Raw genomic sequence first — 16,403 nt, forward strand, 5'->3', positions numbered from 1 at the left:
AAATAAAATCTCATTTAAATTTTATATAAGTTTAAATACTATCTCAATAATGATTTAATCTAAAAATATATCTTCAAAATATAGAAAACATTACCAAGATTATCTATTTTATAAAAAAATTAAAATTTAAAAAAACTAAGAATATAAATCGTCTAGTATAAAAAACTTAACATAAAGAAAATTTACGAATTAACAAATCAAATATCATCATTAAAGAGCAATAGTGAACTTTCATCTGTCATAACTTACAACTGGAAAAAACACTGGTAACGAAGGAAAAATTAGAGGCAAGCGATGACTATACTTATCCGTCTGAACTCAATTGATTAGACTATCAGGCATGCATGTGATCCAAACGAGCAAGATGGCAGTGGCCTTATCTAACTCTGGGCATCTTCCATTATCGAACATTGTGCTTCTCCAACTCAGGCAGCAGGGCAATGGAAGAATCGGAGGAAGGAGCAGCAAGAATAAACATTGTTATTGTTTCCAACCAGAGCACGCCATTACATCTACTGCCAGGCAATACATCAGGAGCCCACAAATTGTTTTCTCTACCAATTATGGCGGAAGACACAGACATCGAGGCAATATTGTTGTTTCATCAATTTCTCAAGGCCAAGAAGAGACTCAATTAGAAGTGGAAGACGTTAGTGAGCAGCCGCAGGAAGCAGCCGAAGACGATGAATATGTTTATCAAATCTTGCGGGTTTGTTCCCATTTTCTGTCTCTTACATGCTTATGTTGTATCAATTCAGTATTGGCCAAAAGATAACAGCTCCCCTGTATGTGGGTGCGTTTTTTGGCAGGTCTTGGAGCTTCTCAAGGAGAAAAGAGACATGACTTTCAGCGAGGTTTCTACCCTTTTTGCTTTTCATCACACACTTACAGGATTTAAAAATTTCGGGGAATGAAGTTATGTGGAATCAATGAAATTCATGAGAATGATAATTGATGATGACCCATTAGTTGAAATCATTAGAAGTTCAACGCCAAGATCACTTCATCTTTGCTTTTAGTATTCCACACGAGAGGTGGTTTATGAGGTGATATCCTCCTAAAAGCTTTGCTAAGCTTAAGGGTCCAAGCACCTGAGTTAATGGGTTACCATCTTCCCTGTCGGTGGCATGCTTCGTAAGCCCATGACTCTCTCTGGTTGTTCTGTGTTACTGAACCATAGCCACAGTTGGCTGCCCTGTCGAATTTGAGTTCTACTCCTAGAAATTGTCGAGTAATTGTCAAGTCCAGTGCGAATTTTTCAAAGTTCTCAAGTCACTCCTGAGTTGCTGTCTGCCAAGTCATTCTAGAGTACAAGCCTGAATGGTTTTCATGTTAGATGCTGATGCTATTATTTGAATTTCAGTAGTAGAAACATTCTCGCCTCTACATTTTGACAGTGCGTGTTCATGAGACTAGTATTTGTGCCAATATAGCAAAGAAAGATACGTTTCATAAGCATTTATTCATTCCAGGAGAGCTTGACATATATGTTTAAACCCGGACATGATTCATTTTATACACTGCGAGCGAAAGGTACCTGTGGCCAATGCATGCCAATCGATGCTATCCCTGCTATTACCGGCTTGCATTTAGAAGCTTAGGTTCCATGCATTCAGGGTTGACAAATGATGTTGGATTTTGTCACAGGGGCGAATGCAAAATGCTAATAGAGAGGATATTAGGGAATAAGTTTCATGTGCATCCCTGATGTTTTGAAAATATCCCACATCTTTGATGCGGTCTGCTACTGATCTTTTTAGCAGGGCTGCTAAGGTTCTCATATCCTTGTTAGATGGGCACACACAGGGTAGGGACCCACTGTCCCAAGGCCCCGCTATTTATGTTCAACACCTCCTAAATAGTCAGAGGAGGAATCTCTAAATATCTCCCAGCAACTCTCGTTTACGTCTAGTGCCTTATACAGAGTCAATGGGGTGGAGTTGTTCTTAGTTTATGTGCTGTTTGGCGTAAGAACAGTGCTAAAACATAGCAGAGTTCTAACAGCAGATATTAGTAGTCAAAATAATTCAAAGATATAACATGTACCCTATGGATTTTGGTTTACTAAAGCTACCCTAACAAAAATTGTGATTATCTATTAATTATGAAGTCAGGTTAAGGAGTTATGAGTCAAAATAAGTTGTATTCCTGTATGACAGCCTGTAAAACCTGCATAAAAATGCAAGACAACAACTTATTTTGCTCAAACAACCAATCCCATTTAAAGGAGCCTTCTCCCACTCAATTTTACAATAAAACAATTAAAGAAGCCCTATTGACAAGTTTACTCTCAGTGTTCCATAAGAAAAAGGTTACATGCCAACCTCATAGCTCAAAAACATAACACAAATGCCACAAAGAGCTACACATGTGGGAATAAATGCTCCTAAAGCATGACATCATCCTCCAAATGAGCTCAATAAGCCATCAAAAGATGTGATAGAGGTTAATGAGTGCTCTAAACTCCAAGATGTATCTGAAGGATCATCTGCAAACTAAGTCACCGGATTCGTCCTAAACCCCCTACGAATCCCGAATCTAGCGAATCCGACACGATTCGGTCCGGATTCGTGTCCAAATCATATGACACGTCGTGTCCGTTTCCGACTCGTCGAATCCGAGGTCGTGTCACGATTTTCAAAAGCGTGTCGTGATTTTGGGACACGTGTCCTGTTTCTAGGACTCGCTAAGCTCAGTGCGGGAATGAAAAGGGCATGTTTGCTCATTAATATTTTCATTTGGCAAGTGATTTGTGCTGTTGGAAAGTGATTTGTGTTGTTGCAGCAAAGAGTAAAGCATTTTGGCAGCTTCATGATCAAGTCTAGGCCCTAGTATTGATATGCTATTCATGGTAATGTTAAATTCTTAAAGTAAAAGTGACATTCTCCTTAATCTTCATTTTCATCCTTTTACTTAAATTTTTAACATTACCATGAAATGACTCGGGATGTTTGAGAGTGGTTCCGGCCTCATTGGATTTCATATGGAGAAAGTAGAATTTTAGATTTCATTCAAAATCCAGCAGACTTATCAGTTTTTCAGGATTTCAGGATTGGGGGATTGCAATGTTTCCATTGAATTTTGTCATGTATTAGGGTATGGAACTCGTATTTAATCAAGAGCACCAAACCAAGAGCTTCTGAATATGTCGCTCCCGCTCCCCGCTTTCGCTCCCACTCCCAAGTAACACTGTTCCTGATGATATGGGTCTGGACACCACTGTTGAGTTGGTATTGGCCAACATGGATCTCAATGATCCAGTGCTAGAGCCTGTTAGATTTGATGACTTAGAGGGGTCAACCTCCATACCAACAGATGCAGAGGCGACTATGGATACAGGGGAGTAGGAGGATGCAGAGGAGAGCAGTGGGGACCATGATGATGGGGACAGTGATGCTGATTCTGATGCTGATTGATGCCTTGAGGCTTGTGTAGTTGTTTTATATTTTCTATTTCTATTTGCCATTGGCATTGCACCAACACTACCTATGTAACACATTTTGATTTGATGACTTAATGAGAAAACTACAGTTGTCAGTGTGTTTATCTTTCTATGTTGTAGTTGTAAGTTGTCTTTCAGTTATGAATTATGAATCATGATTTAAATTTTTAATAGATTTATCATTTATGTGACCAGTACCACTGACATTTATTTGAATTTTGTATGTACTATGCATGCTAATAGCTATAGATGAAGATCTATGTTTGAAGTCAATAAATTTGTATCATTAATTAAAATTTGTGTAAGAAATATGATAATATCTAATTTTTAATATATATGTATAGTTTTTAAATATATATATATATAATAAAATAATATATAACGTGTCCTGTTCCGGGGGGTTAACGTGTCCGAATCCGACACCACGAATCTCGAATCCTACGTGTCCCGAATCCCCGTGTCAGGTGACTTAGTCTGCAAACCATCCTAAGTCACTCCATGCCAACATATCATATCCATGGTGCCCTACTTTACCATCAAAGAGGAAGAGGGGTGAAATGGTACTGAATAACTCAAGCATTGGGGCTTCAAGATGATGTACAAGCCCTCCCATGTCATCTCAAGGATGACCATCATTATCTAGCCTCTGTAACAAGTGATGCCCATCGCTGGAGCTATATGAACTTGGTTAGAAAAAGGTGGTTGCGGGGTTATGGAATCGTACCCTCCGACTTGGTTATGGCAAATGGGCTCGAGGCAAAGGTAATGATATGTAATGTAGAGACTTGGAACAACACACTCGAGCTTGGGCTTTACAAAATCGAATTGGGCACCAAGGTATTTTTTTTATATTCCGTGAAATATATTCAATGAAGCATGATTGGGCCACGAGTTTGGCTCAGGCCATGATGGGCGTGTTGTCGCCTAAGGTGCACACCTAGACTAATGTGGGAAAAGTCTTCTGTTGATTTCGGGTAGCATCAGATGTGCTCTAGCCATGAAGATTGGTGGAGAGGCTAAGGCACATGAGATCTCCAAGATCTAGAAATCATTTGGAGAAATTCCGCCCGGATGAGGAGTTATTAAAATAATTAATATTTTTAATGGGTTCCTAGGTCTAAACTTGGGAAACTAAAAATATTAATGTGTATTAATAAAATATGGGTGAGAAAATTCTAAGTGACAAGGGTCAAGCTAGTTCTAATCTTAGTAGTTGATTACGGACTTAATCTTGGCCGTTGATTCGTCAACAAGAAAAGTATAAGAGGAGGCTTGAGGGTCAGTTGGAGACACACTAAGTGATCAAAGAATTCGATTTTTTGGGGCGAGGTTTGCTGAGGAAATCGAGTTAGTGATCAAAGTTGCAGTGAGGGGAAGTTCAGCAAGGGATTTTCATCCAAGGTTGAAGAATACATAGCAGAGAGGCAACATAGTACCGGGAGAGACAACGCAGGCCCTAGACGGGTTGACGCAGAGGCTGAAGAGTTGACGCAAAGGATGCAGAAGGCTGACGCAGGTGATGCGGAAGCTGTAGAGGCTGACGTTAGGCCTCAGAGACAGCGCTGGGGAGATTTCGTGGGGCAGACTGGGAGCAGATCAATAGACTTTTAGCCGGGAGAGGGTGACGCAACTCCTGGAGGAGTGACGCAGTTCCAGAGTAGTGCTTGGAGTAGCTTTCGCTGTCCAGCATAGGGAACAACCAGAGTCACTGTGGGGTTTGATCATCCAGTTGCTGATTTGCCGGAATATTTGTCTCTGGATAGAGGTACTACTGCCGAGGATATTCTTTGTTGGGTGAGCCATTTCTGGCACCCTAGTTGTATTCATGAAATCTGCTTAATAATACAATCCCTCTATATGTTATACCGGTTTTCTCGAATTGGGTTTTTCCGTGGACGATTGTCCAAAAATAATGGTGTCCCTTGTGTTATTGTCTCAGTTTATTTCAGTGCATGATCTATATATTTGTCAAGGCTGCAATAGTGTTTACTTCGATGTTTATGCAATTAAATAACTTGATAATGCAAAGAACAAGTAGGAGATTGTAAACCAGTAATTGCAGTAGGGGTTTCTGATGTGTTAGATTAAGGGATTTTCACATGGTATCAAAGCGATTGCAGATCATAGGCGACTAAAGACACCAGCTGAGAAATCTGAGAATTTGCAGCAGAGAAGTAGCTGTCCCGAGAGGTAGCGTTGTTCCAGAGCTGAAGAGGCAAGAGGAGGAGTGATGCAATGCAGAGAGTGACGCAGAGGCTCATGCAGTGCCTGTGTCAACATTTTGAGTCGGGAGAGGAAGACGCAGTAGCTGGGAGGAGCCCACGCAATAGTTGCGTCAGCCATCAGGGCCATTGAAGAGGCAAAGGAGGGCAGATCAGGCTCACGCAGAGCCACTTCATCCTTCTGAGCCAGGAAGAATTGACGCAATTGGCCGGGAGGAGCAGATTCAACCCACGCAGAGCCTGAAGAGGTTAGATTCTTCAAGTTGCCAGGGCTAAGGGAGTTGTGTAGATTTTGATTTATGGAGTTGGTGGGACGATGTTTCTGTCAGTGCAGAACAATGTCTAAGGAGACTGAGCCAAGGTAGAGGGAATCACTACCTCGACGGATTTCTAGCCAAGAAATCTAAATTCGGATTGTAGCAGCAAAGGAGGATTGGAGAGGAGCGATTTGACAGTTGGCCAGAGGATTTCCAAGAGGGAAATCAGGGCTCAGAGGGAGTCTAGAGAAGAGGAAAAGAGATGCTAGTGAACGGATTGAGGGATCAGGACAGATTGGATGGGGCTTCCAATTTTGTCATCTGGAAGGCCAGGATTCTGGCAATCCTGGATAAACATCGCATCAAGGACTATGCCTTGAAAACAGTAGCTGTCCCATTTGACCTTGATGCAAATGAGAAGTATGAGGAGGCCTAGGTGAAGGCGAAATGCATGATCCTAGACGGGGTCAAGGATCATGTAATACCACATATGCTGAGAAGACAACAACAAGGGAGACGTGGGAGACCTTGACCACCCTATACCAGGGCTCTTCAGTGCAACAAAAGATGCTATTGGAGAATCAACTGAGGTCATACTAGATGCAGAAATGAGAGGAGATATATCCCTTCCTTCTCAGGTTGCAAGGGATTCGCGACTAGTTTACTTCCATGGGGTCTACACCGGATCCAAAATTCATGGTGAGGACTGCCTTGAATGCATTCTCCGAGGAGTGGGAGACATTTGTCCAAAGCATTTTGGGCAAAGCAACTCTCCCCAGTTGGGAGGAGATGTGGGCAACTCTTCAATAGGAAGAGCTCAGGAGATTGACCAAGGCGGGGAGTAGCGGTAAGGGAGTTCTAATCAAGGAGGAGGATGCAACTCCCACATCAGCAGGACAGTAGGGGCTACAAAAGAGGAAGAAGAAAGACATCTCCAAGGTCAAGTGCTTCAATTGTGGGGAGCTGGGACATTATGCCTCTCAGTGCCCCAGGAAGAAAGGCAAGGGAGAAGCTTCCGACTTAAAGGCTTCTCCAACAGAAGGCGGAGAAGGATGTCGAGGTTGATGATGATTGTGCCATGAGTGCTCATGCGCCTCTAGAGAAGAGGTGGGGAGACTTGGAGCTATAGATGAGAGGACTGCAAAAGTGGGGCAGGATCCTTGAGGTGCCCAAACTCTTGGATCACATCCGGCTATGGGAGCCCTTAAAGACAGTAGCATGATGACAGGTGTCGGGTGGAGCAAGGTGTGATGGAGCGACAAGGCAGTGCTAGAGTGCAGAAGTCTGTAGCAGCGCAGTGGAGGTTGCAACAGTGCGAGAGGCACAGAAGAGGTTGCAGCAACGCAGTGGCAGTAGAGGGAGCATAGGATAGCAGCAGAGGTAGCTTCAGCATCACGAGGCTTCCAGACTGACCAAGATGTTAGTGTTTGGGTGAAGTCAGTTACTTACTTCTCGGTAACTGAGTTGCAGTGCAACAGTTAGTAGTGGTAGTGTTATGGGCAACATGAGGCAGCATGTTGAGAGGGAGCTGCAGTACAGATGTAGCAGTGGCAGTGGCAGTGTCATGGGCAGCAGTACAGGAAGCAACAATGCAGTGGATGTGAGGCAGCAGGCCAAGCATCAGTACAAAGGATCGATGCAGAGGATCAGTGTGATGCTTCTATGGTGAAGCATTGCTAGAGCACATTCCTCGCTAAGAGGGAGTGTTGATTTTGGGTTACATTGGATGTTCTCTAGCTTTGAAAATTGGTGGAGAGGCTAAGAAGGCACATGAGATCTCAAAGACCCAGAAATCGTTTAGAGAAATTCCACTCGGATGAGGAGTTATTAAAATAATTAGTATTTTTAATGGGTTCCTAAGTCTAAACTTACGAAAATAAAAATATTAATGTGTATTAATAAAATATGGGTGAGAAAGTTCTAAGTGGTGAGGATCAAGCTAGTTCTAATCTTAGCCGTTGATTAGGGACTTAATCTTGGTCGTTGATTCATCAACAGGAAAAGTATAAGAGGAGGCTTGAGGGTCAGTTGGAGACACACCAAGTGATCAAAGAATTCGATTTTCTGGGGCGAGGTTCGTTGAGGAAATCAAGTTAGCGATCAAAGTTGCAGTGAGGGGCAGTGTAACAAGGGATTTTCATCCAAGGCTAAAGAATACATAGCAGAGAGGCAACACAGTGCCGAGAGAGACAGCGCAGGCCCTAGAAGGGTTGATGCAGAGGCTGAAGAGCTGACGTAGAAGGCTAATGTAGGTGACAGAGAAGCCGTAGACGCTGATGTTGGGCCTCAGAGGCAGCGCTGGGGATATTTGGTGGTGCAGACTGGGAGAATATCAGCAAACTCTGAGCCGGGAGAGGGTGACGCAACTCTTGGAGGAGTGACGCAGTTCTAGAGCAATGCTTGGAGCAGCTTTCGCTGTCCAGCATAGGGAACAACTGGAGTCACTGTGGGGTTTGATCATCCGATTGCTGATTTGCCAGAATATCTTTCTCTGGATAGAGGTACTACTGTCGAGGATTTTCTTTGTTGGGTGAGCCATTTCTGGCACCTTAGTTGTATTCATGAAATCTGCTTAATAATACAAACCCTCTATATGCTGCACCGGTTTTCCCGAATTGGGTTTTTTCGGGGACGATTGTCCAAAAATAACGGTGCCCCTTGTGTTATTGTCTTAGTTTATTTCAGTGCATGATCTGTATATTTGTGAAGGCTGCAATAGTGTTTAATTCGATGTTTATGCAATTAAATAACTTGTTAATGCAAAGAACAAGTAGGAGATTGTAAACCAGTAATTGCAGTAGGGATTTTTGATGTGTTAGATTAAGGGATTTTCACATTTTCAACCCCATAAGGTGTGGTCTTTAAGGCGCAATGCTAAGAGAAATGGTTGTCACATGTTCCCAACTCTCTCTGTTTAGGTTCTCTCCTAGTTAAACCAAGGGGGGTGGTCCCTAAAGATGACTCTAAGAGGAAAACTTGCTAAAGATAACAAGCTCTAGGAGATTATGATGTTAGCTGAATTAGTTAAGGCTCTACCAATTTAGCAACTTAAAATTAGATCTTGAGATTAGGTTGATTAGCAAGTATGAACAATTAGGAGCATATAACAATCAACAATTTAGATAAATCAATTATGCTCACCAGATATCCTGCAAGACAAATATAGTTAGACCAATGCCAAATATTCTTGCAAGAAATATATGCTCACAAATGAATCAACAATACTTGCAATTGATAAGCCCTTGAGAGAGACTAATGTGGGTTCTTTCACTTCTATGCTTGGGAGTTGGTTGGTTCAACTGAAAACATCCCCAAACGCTCAAGCTTTGATTCAAAAGAAATATTTCTACACACCTCCAATAATATATATTGTTAGATCCAAATGGGATTGGATAATACAATGAAAAGGAAGACTAGGGGTTCAACATAAAACCCACTAGCGCCTCCAGATCTAGAGTATTTCCCCAATCCAAGTATTAATGTAAGATAACTATACACCAATAAATCCACAATGGCCAATGGAAATAACAGTTAATGGCACTAGTAGACCATTAAGCACAATGAATCAGTAAAATATTACTAGAGTCATGGAAGAATAACACACAAAAATTTACCCCAAAGACTTCCTTTATTACTCAGAAAATATCCAGTACATAGTAGAGCTTCCAGAGCCAAGAGTTTGATTACATGATCATCCCCTGTTACAATGAGGAGCCATGGGCTATATTTATAGAAAAATGAGAGGGGAGCCTCTCCAAGTGAAAACGGCTAGGTTCCTTGAGCAATTGGCTAGATCCAAGGCTTGATCCATGTAATTTTTTTCCGATCCCTTGATAAGCTATGCAAATCTCTAGGAGAGAACTCATTTCCCTTGAAGGAGGAGCTGGATTGACCAAAATTTTGATCCTGGACCACAAAGATATTTTTCTTAATTTTTCTCCTTGAGAATATCTCATTCAAAATAACAATCATGGACCATCCTTTTTAAAAAATCAATTTTGCTGGGTCATGGGCCTTTTTTCTGGACCATTGAATTTTTCCTTGGGCCATCTTCTTGGTAAATGAAATTCCCACAAATTTTTGACTTGACTGTAATATTTGGGAATTTCCATTTTATTTTTTATAATTTTCACTTGGAGAGTATTTCAATTTTTTCTGTCATTTTATTTTATGGCTAATTAACTGCTAGTTTTTGCCAAAAAATGGAAAAAAAGAGAAAATGAGGGGTCAAGACACATTTTTTGACCCTCAAAGTGTGTCTAGATAGAAGTTGAGGTGCTGAGGTCTAATTTTGAGTACTCATTGTTGAATTTCCACGATCTTGGGTCTAGCATATGTCAAAATTCCTCAACCGGAATCCCTACTGCAGCGATTGATGATATTACTCCTATTTGTTAAATTCCTTTAAACAAATTACTTGTAGTTTCCTACGACAAATATTGTAATACATACACTGCAATCTTCACTTAATTAAATATTATGCGGAAACAAGAGACTGAGCAAGAAAGAAAATACAACACAATTGACATTGTTATTTTTGGACAAATGTCCCTGGAAAAACCCAATGCGAGAAAATGGTGCAACAGATCTGAGTGTTTTATTATTATGCAGGAGAAAATCTGAGTACAATTCTTGGATGCTCAACTAGCAATCCGATACAGAGAGAAATTGGACAAAATGAATGGTGAAAGGATCTCACCCTGTCACTGGGAGAATTGAGTTTGATCACCCTGAACTGGAGCCTTTGCGTACCGTCTGCACAGAATTGCGTCACTCCTACGCAGTTCCTGTGTCACCCCTGCTGGGTATTGCACTGCTCCTTCTCTGGACCCTTTGTTGGCTGGAAAATCCGAATCTCTGCCTCCCGGTCTCACACCCCGGTCCCGGCTACTGAAACTCAATTTCCTTAGCAGGAATTCGATCTCCCTCTAAGGCCCGCGCTGTCACTGTGTTAGCTTTGCGTGGGCCAGCATCTGCCTCTCTTTGGAAGCCGCTCTTCTCTCTCTCTGCCTCGTGCTCTCGGGCCAAGGAAAACTTCCTTCTTTTGGATACTCACTACCCCTCTTTGCAAGAAATCTCGTTGATCAAAATTTCCTCCTGAGAATTTCTCATTTCAGAAATTCGATCTCTTGATCCTTCAATGTGTTTTCCAAATGACCCTCAAGCTTCCTTAAATAATCTTCTCGTTGACATTCAACGGCCCAGATTAAAAGCTAATCAATGGCTAAGATCATTTTAGCTTGATCCTTGTCTTCTTCTAGAAGTTATACCCACAATTAGATTAATACCCATTAATATTTTTAATTTCCTAAGTTTAGACTTAGGGTCTCATTAAAAAATATTAATTATTTTAATAAATTGTCTTTGGGTGGAATTTCCCAAAACGTTTTTTGGGTTCTTTGGAATACATGTGCCCAAGCCTCCCTACAAAATTTGAGGCCTAGAGCACATCCGATGCTACCTCAAATGAACTCCCTCTTAGCAAGGAATGTGCTGTAGCAATATACGCTGCTGCATACTGCTCTGACTCTGAAGCATCATCCTCTGTGTTGTTGATGTTTGACATGCTGTCCACCAACTATTGCGATGTTGCTGCAACTGTACTGCTGCTGACACTGCCACTGTCAACACTACATTTGTACTATGACTCCCTTTAAAGTGTTGCGTATGTGTTGCTGATAACACTGCCACTGCCAACTGCCATTGCCCTGCAAACTGTTATTGCTACTCTATCAACAACAGAAAAACATCCAAAATTACTAAACTAACTGTGTTCAGTATGATACCACGTGAATGTTGAAGCTTGACTGCAGCTAGTCTCTGTGCTGACCCTCTGAATCTACTGCACTGCTGTTGACCTATGCCCTGTGCCATCTGCGCTGTTCAGTCTTTGGCACTTCTAACCACTACAACTGTCTCCCCGACACTCCTTGGCACCATCCGACACTAGTTCATCCTACTACTTCTGATTTGGGCTCCCGTAGCAAGGAAATGATCCTAGAGGTGGACTCCTCAAGGATCCTGCCCATCTGTAGCTCTTTCGAACTACAACTCCAAATCAACCCACCTCCCTCCTAGAGGTATCTCAGTTGTCAAGGGAAACTCCTCTTCTTTCTTCATGGGCGCAACCTTCGGATTGTGTTTCTCATCCTTGTCCTTCTTCTTGAGAGGACATTGAGTAGTGTAGTGATCCATCTCACCACACCTGAAATGTTGGAAATACTGGGTGGGGGGTGAATCAATATTCCTTAGCAATTAGCACTTTTAAATCTTTTCAGAGCATTAGTTAATCTTCAATTATTATTAATGTTTATGTAGTAATAACAGTAAATAAAAGAACACAGTAGACACAAGAATTTTAGGTGGAAAACCCCCTTTGGGTCAAAAACCACCGAACGCTTTTCTAATAAATTCTTTAATCTTCAGCCCCAATTGAAATGAAAGCAACAACTTCCTAGAATTCTAGAAAAACATTCTTCTCCAGCTCCCACTGGAAGGACACCCCAATGCCCTGGTTTCTTCAGTAGTCAATTGAATGGATGCCCCAACATCCTAGACCAACCTACCACCCTGAAGTGTTCACAGGCTCCAACCTGTAGGCGACTTCATACACCAACCTAGCACCTCCTTGCCACCCTATAATGACCAGAAATGAGACAAGAGTGTGGACTCCCGTACCAGGGACAATGATCCACGATACAATATGATTTACAATGATTTTCTTGTACTTCACTGAACACCAATCACACTATGACTTGCAACCCAACCATGACATGATCCCAACAAAGACTCCTATACCTCCAAATAATGTCTTTTCGACTCTAGGCAAATTGACTCTTTTACAATAATGACTCTTCCAATGATGACACTTTTACAACTTTACAATGATGACTCTTGGCCTTGACACTTCTTCACAAGATATGGATGGCTGTCATGTCTTCAAAAGATGTCCCGCTGCAATGCTTCCTTTGATTTGATACTTCTGCTCTTGAATTCTTGCATGAAGTTGTACTTGAATCTTCTTCTACTTGCATGCAAAATTTACCCAGCGAAACCAATCACAAAACAAAACAAAATACCCTTCAACTTACCTCTGCCTGCAAAACACATGTAAGTGCATAATAATAAATAAATACAAATTAAAATTACAATGCATACCTGAAGTGTGCTTGTTACTTTTGTTGTTGACTCCTTGGAGTAGTAGACAAAGACTCCCACTCTTGATATAGGCCTGGATGTTGGAATTTCTAAGTCTATTCGTTAGAAATTCTTCCTATACTATCTGATTTATTTCTTCCTACTTGTTCAGTTACTTAACAAGTAATTTACCATGTAAATACTGAAAATAAATACAAGTACAATATCAACACATACAGATCATCAACTGAAAGAAAACAAGCACAAGTGACATCGTTGTTTTCAGACTAATGCCCCCGGAAAAACCCAATGCGGGAAAACAGGTGCAGCTGTCGGAGGGTTTTATTATTAAGTAGTTTCAGAATACAATTTGGGTGCCAGAAATGGCTCACCCAACAGAGAATGCCCTCGATAGTAGTACCTCTCAATCGAAGACAGATATTCCGGCTAAATCACTGGAGGAACGATCCCACAACAACATTGCAACACTTTTGTTGCTCTCTGTCACCTTGATAGGGACTGCGTCACCCTATCCAACTCTCCAGCTCCAATCTGCCCCACGAAATCTCCCAGCGTCAGCCTCTAGGGTCTACGTCAGCGTCTCTGGCCTTGCGTCAGCCTCTCGGGGCTCCGCGTCAGCCTCTGGAGCCTCTATGTCTCCGACGCTGGCCCTCCTAAGGCTCTGCGCAACTCCTGGCTGCCTCTGCATGTTGATTTCGGGTAGCATCGGATGTGCTCTAGCCACGAATATTTGTGGAGAGGCTAAGACACATGAGATATCCAATACCCAGAAAGGGTTTGGGCAGATTCTAAACAGTTTGGGAGATATTAAAATAATTAATATTTTTAATGGAGTTTCTAAGTCTAAACTTAGGGAAAATAAAATATTAATGTGAATGAATATAAAACTGTGTTAAAATGGTCCAAAAGTCATGGATCAAGCCAGATCTAATATTAGCCGTTGATTAGGGACTTAATCTTGGCCGTTGATTTGTCAATGAGAAAAGTATAAGAGGAGGCTTGAGGGTCACTTGGAGAATACACTAAGTTGATCAAGATTTCGACTTTCTGCGGCTGCGTTTGCTGAGGAAATCGAGAGAGTGATCAGAGTTGCAGCTAAGGGGCAGTGAATACAGAAGCATAGAGGCAGAGATAGCACTAGGAGGATCAATGCAGTAGCCGAGAATGAGGGACGCAAAACTAGCCAGGGGTTCACGTAGAGGCAGGCAGGAGATGCACAGTGCTTTAGAGGGCTAGCGTGGGTGACGTAGAGGGCCAGAGGGCTGACACAATGCCTCCTGAGGCTGACGCAGGGCAAGCCAAAGTGATGCTGGGCAAACGTTGGGCCAGAAAGGGCTCACACTGTCCCTAGAGGCTGACGCTGGGGTTTCGTGGGGCAGTTTGGAGTTGTGAAGCTGTCAGATTGTTTATTTGGGGTTTCTATTGGACACCTAATCCTAATGGGTTAGTGTGGAAGCCGAATGGACAAAAGCAGTCCAAGAGACCTTGGGATCTGAAACCCAAGAGTCATATGTTGTACTATAAATGTATATCTGATGTTAATAAAAAAAAGGAACTCACATGATTTATCTTTCCTACTCTTTGTTGTCCATGTGTGTTTAACATGGTATCAGAGCCGCTTGTTTTTCTGTGGCCTGTTATGTGCATGTCAGTCCTGCACCTCTGCCCATAATCCTGTGTCTGAGCTGCCTTGAATAGCGCTGGCCTGGTATTCATTATCTGTAACGTTCCACGCATACTTGACACTAATGAGCACCTTGCCTTCCTGCGCCTCTACTGTCTGACAATTCTCTGCGCTCGGCATCTATGCGTTTTATATATTCTGCCATTCTCAGTCTAACGCTCACCCTGTCGCTCTCCCCATCGGTTCCGCTGGTCACTCTGCGCTAACTGTTCTGACGCATCTGTCATCAACGCCTCTATCCTCTGCATTTTTCAGTGAATTGTGGTCTCAGCGAAATGTTGTGTGCGTTATTCTTTGCATTTCTTTGAATACTCGGCCGTATATTTTTCATCAAACAATTTGTATGCAGCCTCTAAATCGCCCATTTGCGCCCATTTGACAAAGGGCTTTGAGGACAATATTACAGGTAAAGACATTGGGCACCACACCGATTTTTCTACAGCTGAGATACAGCGACTGCACCAGGTTAAAGCGCTTGGTTTGAACCATGGCATTGAGAAGAGTGTTGAAGGATTTCACAGACGAATTACATCGAAATTCTTGCATTCTGAAGTAGGTTTTCATGGCTTCCTTGGGTTTATTGGCGAAGCCATAGCTTCTGATCTTCTCATCGTAGGTACTGACTCTCATCGAAGGTACTGCTCGATACACCGGCCTGCCATGTTGTGACAATGGGGAACCCTCCTCGTCTCTCCTTTTCACTCTCGTCATGTTGCTGAGAAGACTATATTCACGTTTAACACCGACACCCATCACATGCATAGTATTATTGCCATTATTACTGCTGTTCTCAGAATGACTCATTAGCTGCAGCGAAGGACCAAACTGAGACAAGTAGTTTTAGAAAATTACTGTGCTACGGTGAGTGAAATTTCTCTGATTCGAGCACAAATTTAAGAGCACCGGAGCCACAGCTGCTGACATTGATAAGGGTAATTGTTTTGTTTGAATTTGTGATATATTTCCATACAAACGATGAGTTGCTGGCGACGCAGAGCGCTGGGCTTTGGGCTGTCAGTGTAAAGACGCTCCAGAACTTCCACCTGCTCTGCTATATACCGAATGTACTTGCCGGCTTCCATTCCAAAAGGAGAAGCTACTGAATGAGCTGGATTGGTGGTTTCAAGTATCCAAACATACACGGCTGCCTGTAACGTTGGATAGATTCAAACGAACACTGGAGAGAAATCTATAATGCTTAGGGTATATTCAATAACGTTGGGTTCTATGGGAAATTCAGTAAGGCAGTCATGCTGAGCAATAACATCAAGGCCTCTGCAGCCAACTAAATACTTTGGGTGAGATCACCATTTGTTAACATGGGAAGTTTTGAATTTTGCTTCTCGATATGATGCTATTTATTATCTCTGTATTCTCTTCTTGAAGACCGGTGTCTAGTAGAGTAAGTAAATCTAAGAAGTAGTAAGTAAATCTATATCTAGTCTCTAGTAGCAGTAAGCAGTTCTCTTTTGGTCCAAGGGCTTATAATTTCAGTTTTAATGCAAAGAACTTGCTTTGGAAATATAAGTTTCAACTGAAGTGACTACAATTTCAATATTTTGATTTTGTAACCTGGAGGGACGAGATATATCAGTGTTTGCCGTTTCAGCAATTTGATTTTGTATGTAAAAGGGGGCTGA

General features: G+C 42.0%; 1 protein-coding gene across 3 annotated transcripts in view; it reads left to right on the forward strand.

Annotated features, from left to right (window-relative positions):
- The first annotated feature begins 207 nt into the window (after positions 1–207).
- Positions 208–16,403, forward strand: part of CEST (death domain associated protein) — a 276,089-nt gene continuing 259,893 nt past the window's right edge. The window contains exons 1-2 of one of the 3 annotated variants that reach the window (XM_089371940.1): positions 208–709; positions 810–854. In XM_089371940.1, coding sequence (XP_089228066.1) covers positions 341–709; positions 810–854 — 414 coding nt within the window. In that variant the 5' untranslated portion in view covers positions 208–340. The remainder of the gene's footprint in view (positions 710–809; positions 855–16,403) is intronic. The other 2 variants (XM_089371938.1, XM_089371939.1) reach the window with 2 other exon arrangements.

The sequence above is a fragment of the Pinus tabuliformis genome, chromosome 8 (assembly GCF_031772625.1).
Source record: "Pinus tabuliformis cultivar Carrire ecotype Pingquan chromosome 8, CPIR1, whole genome shotgun sequence".
In the NCBI taxonomy this organism is placed as follows: Eukaryota; Viridiplantae; Streptophyta; class Pinopsida; order Pinales; family Pinaceae; genus Pinus; species Pinus tabuliformis.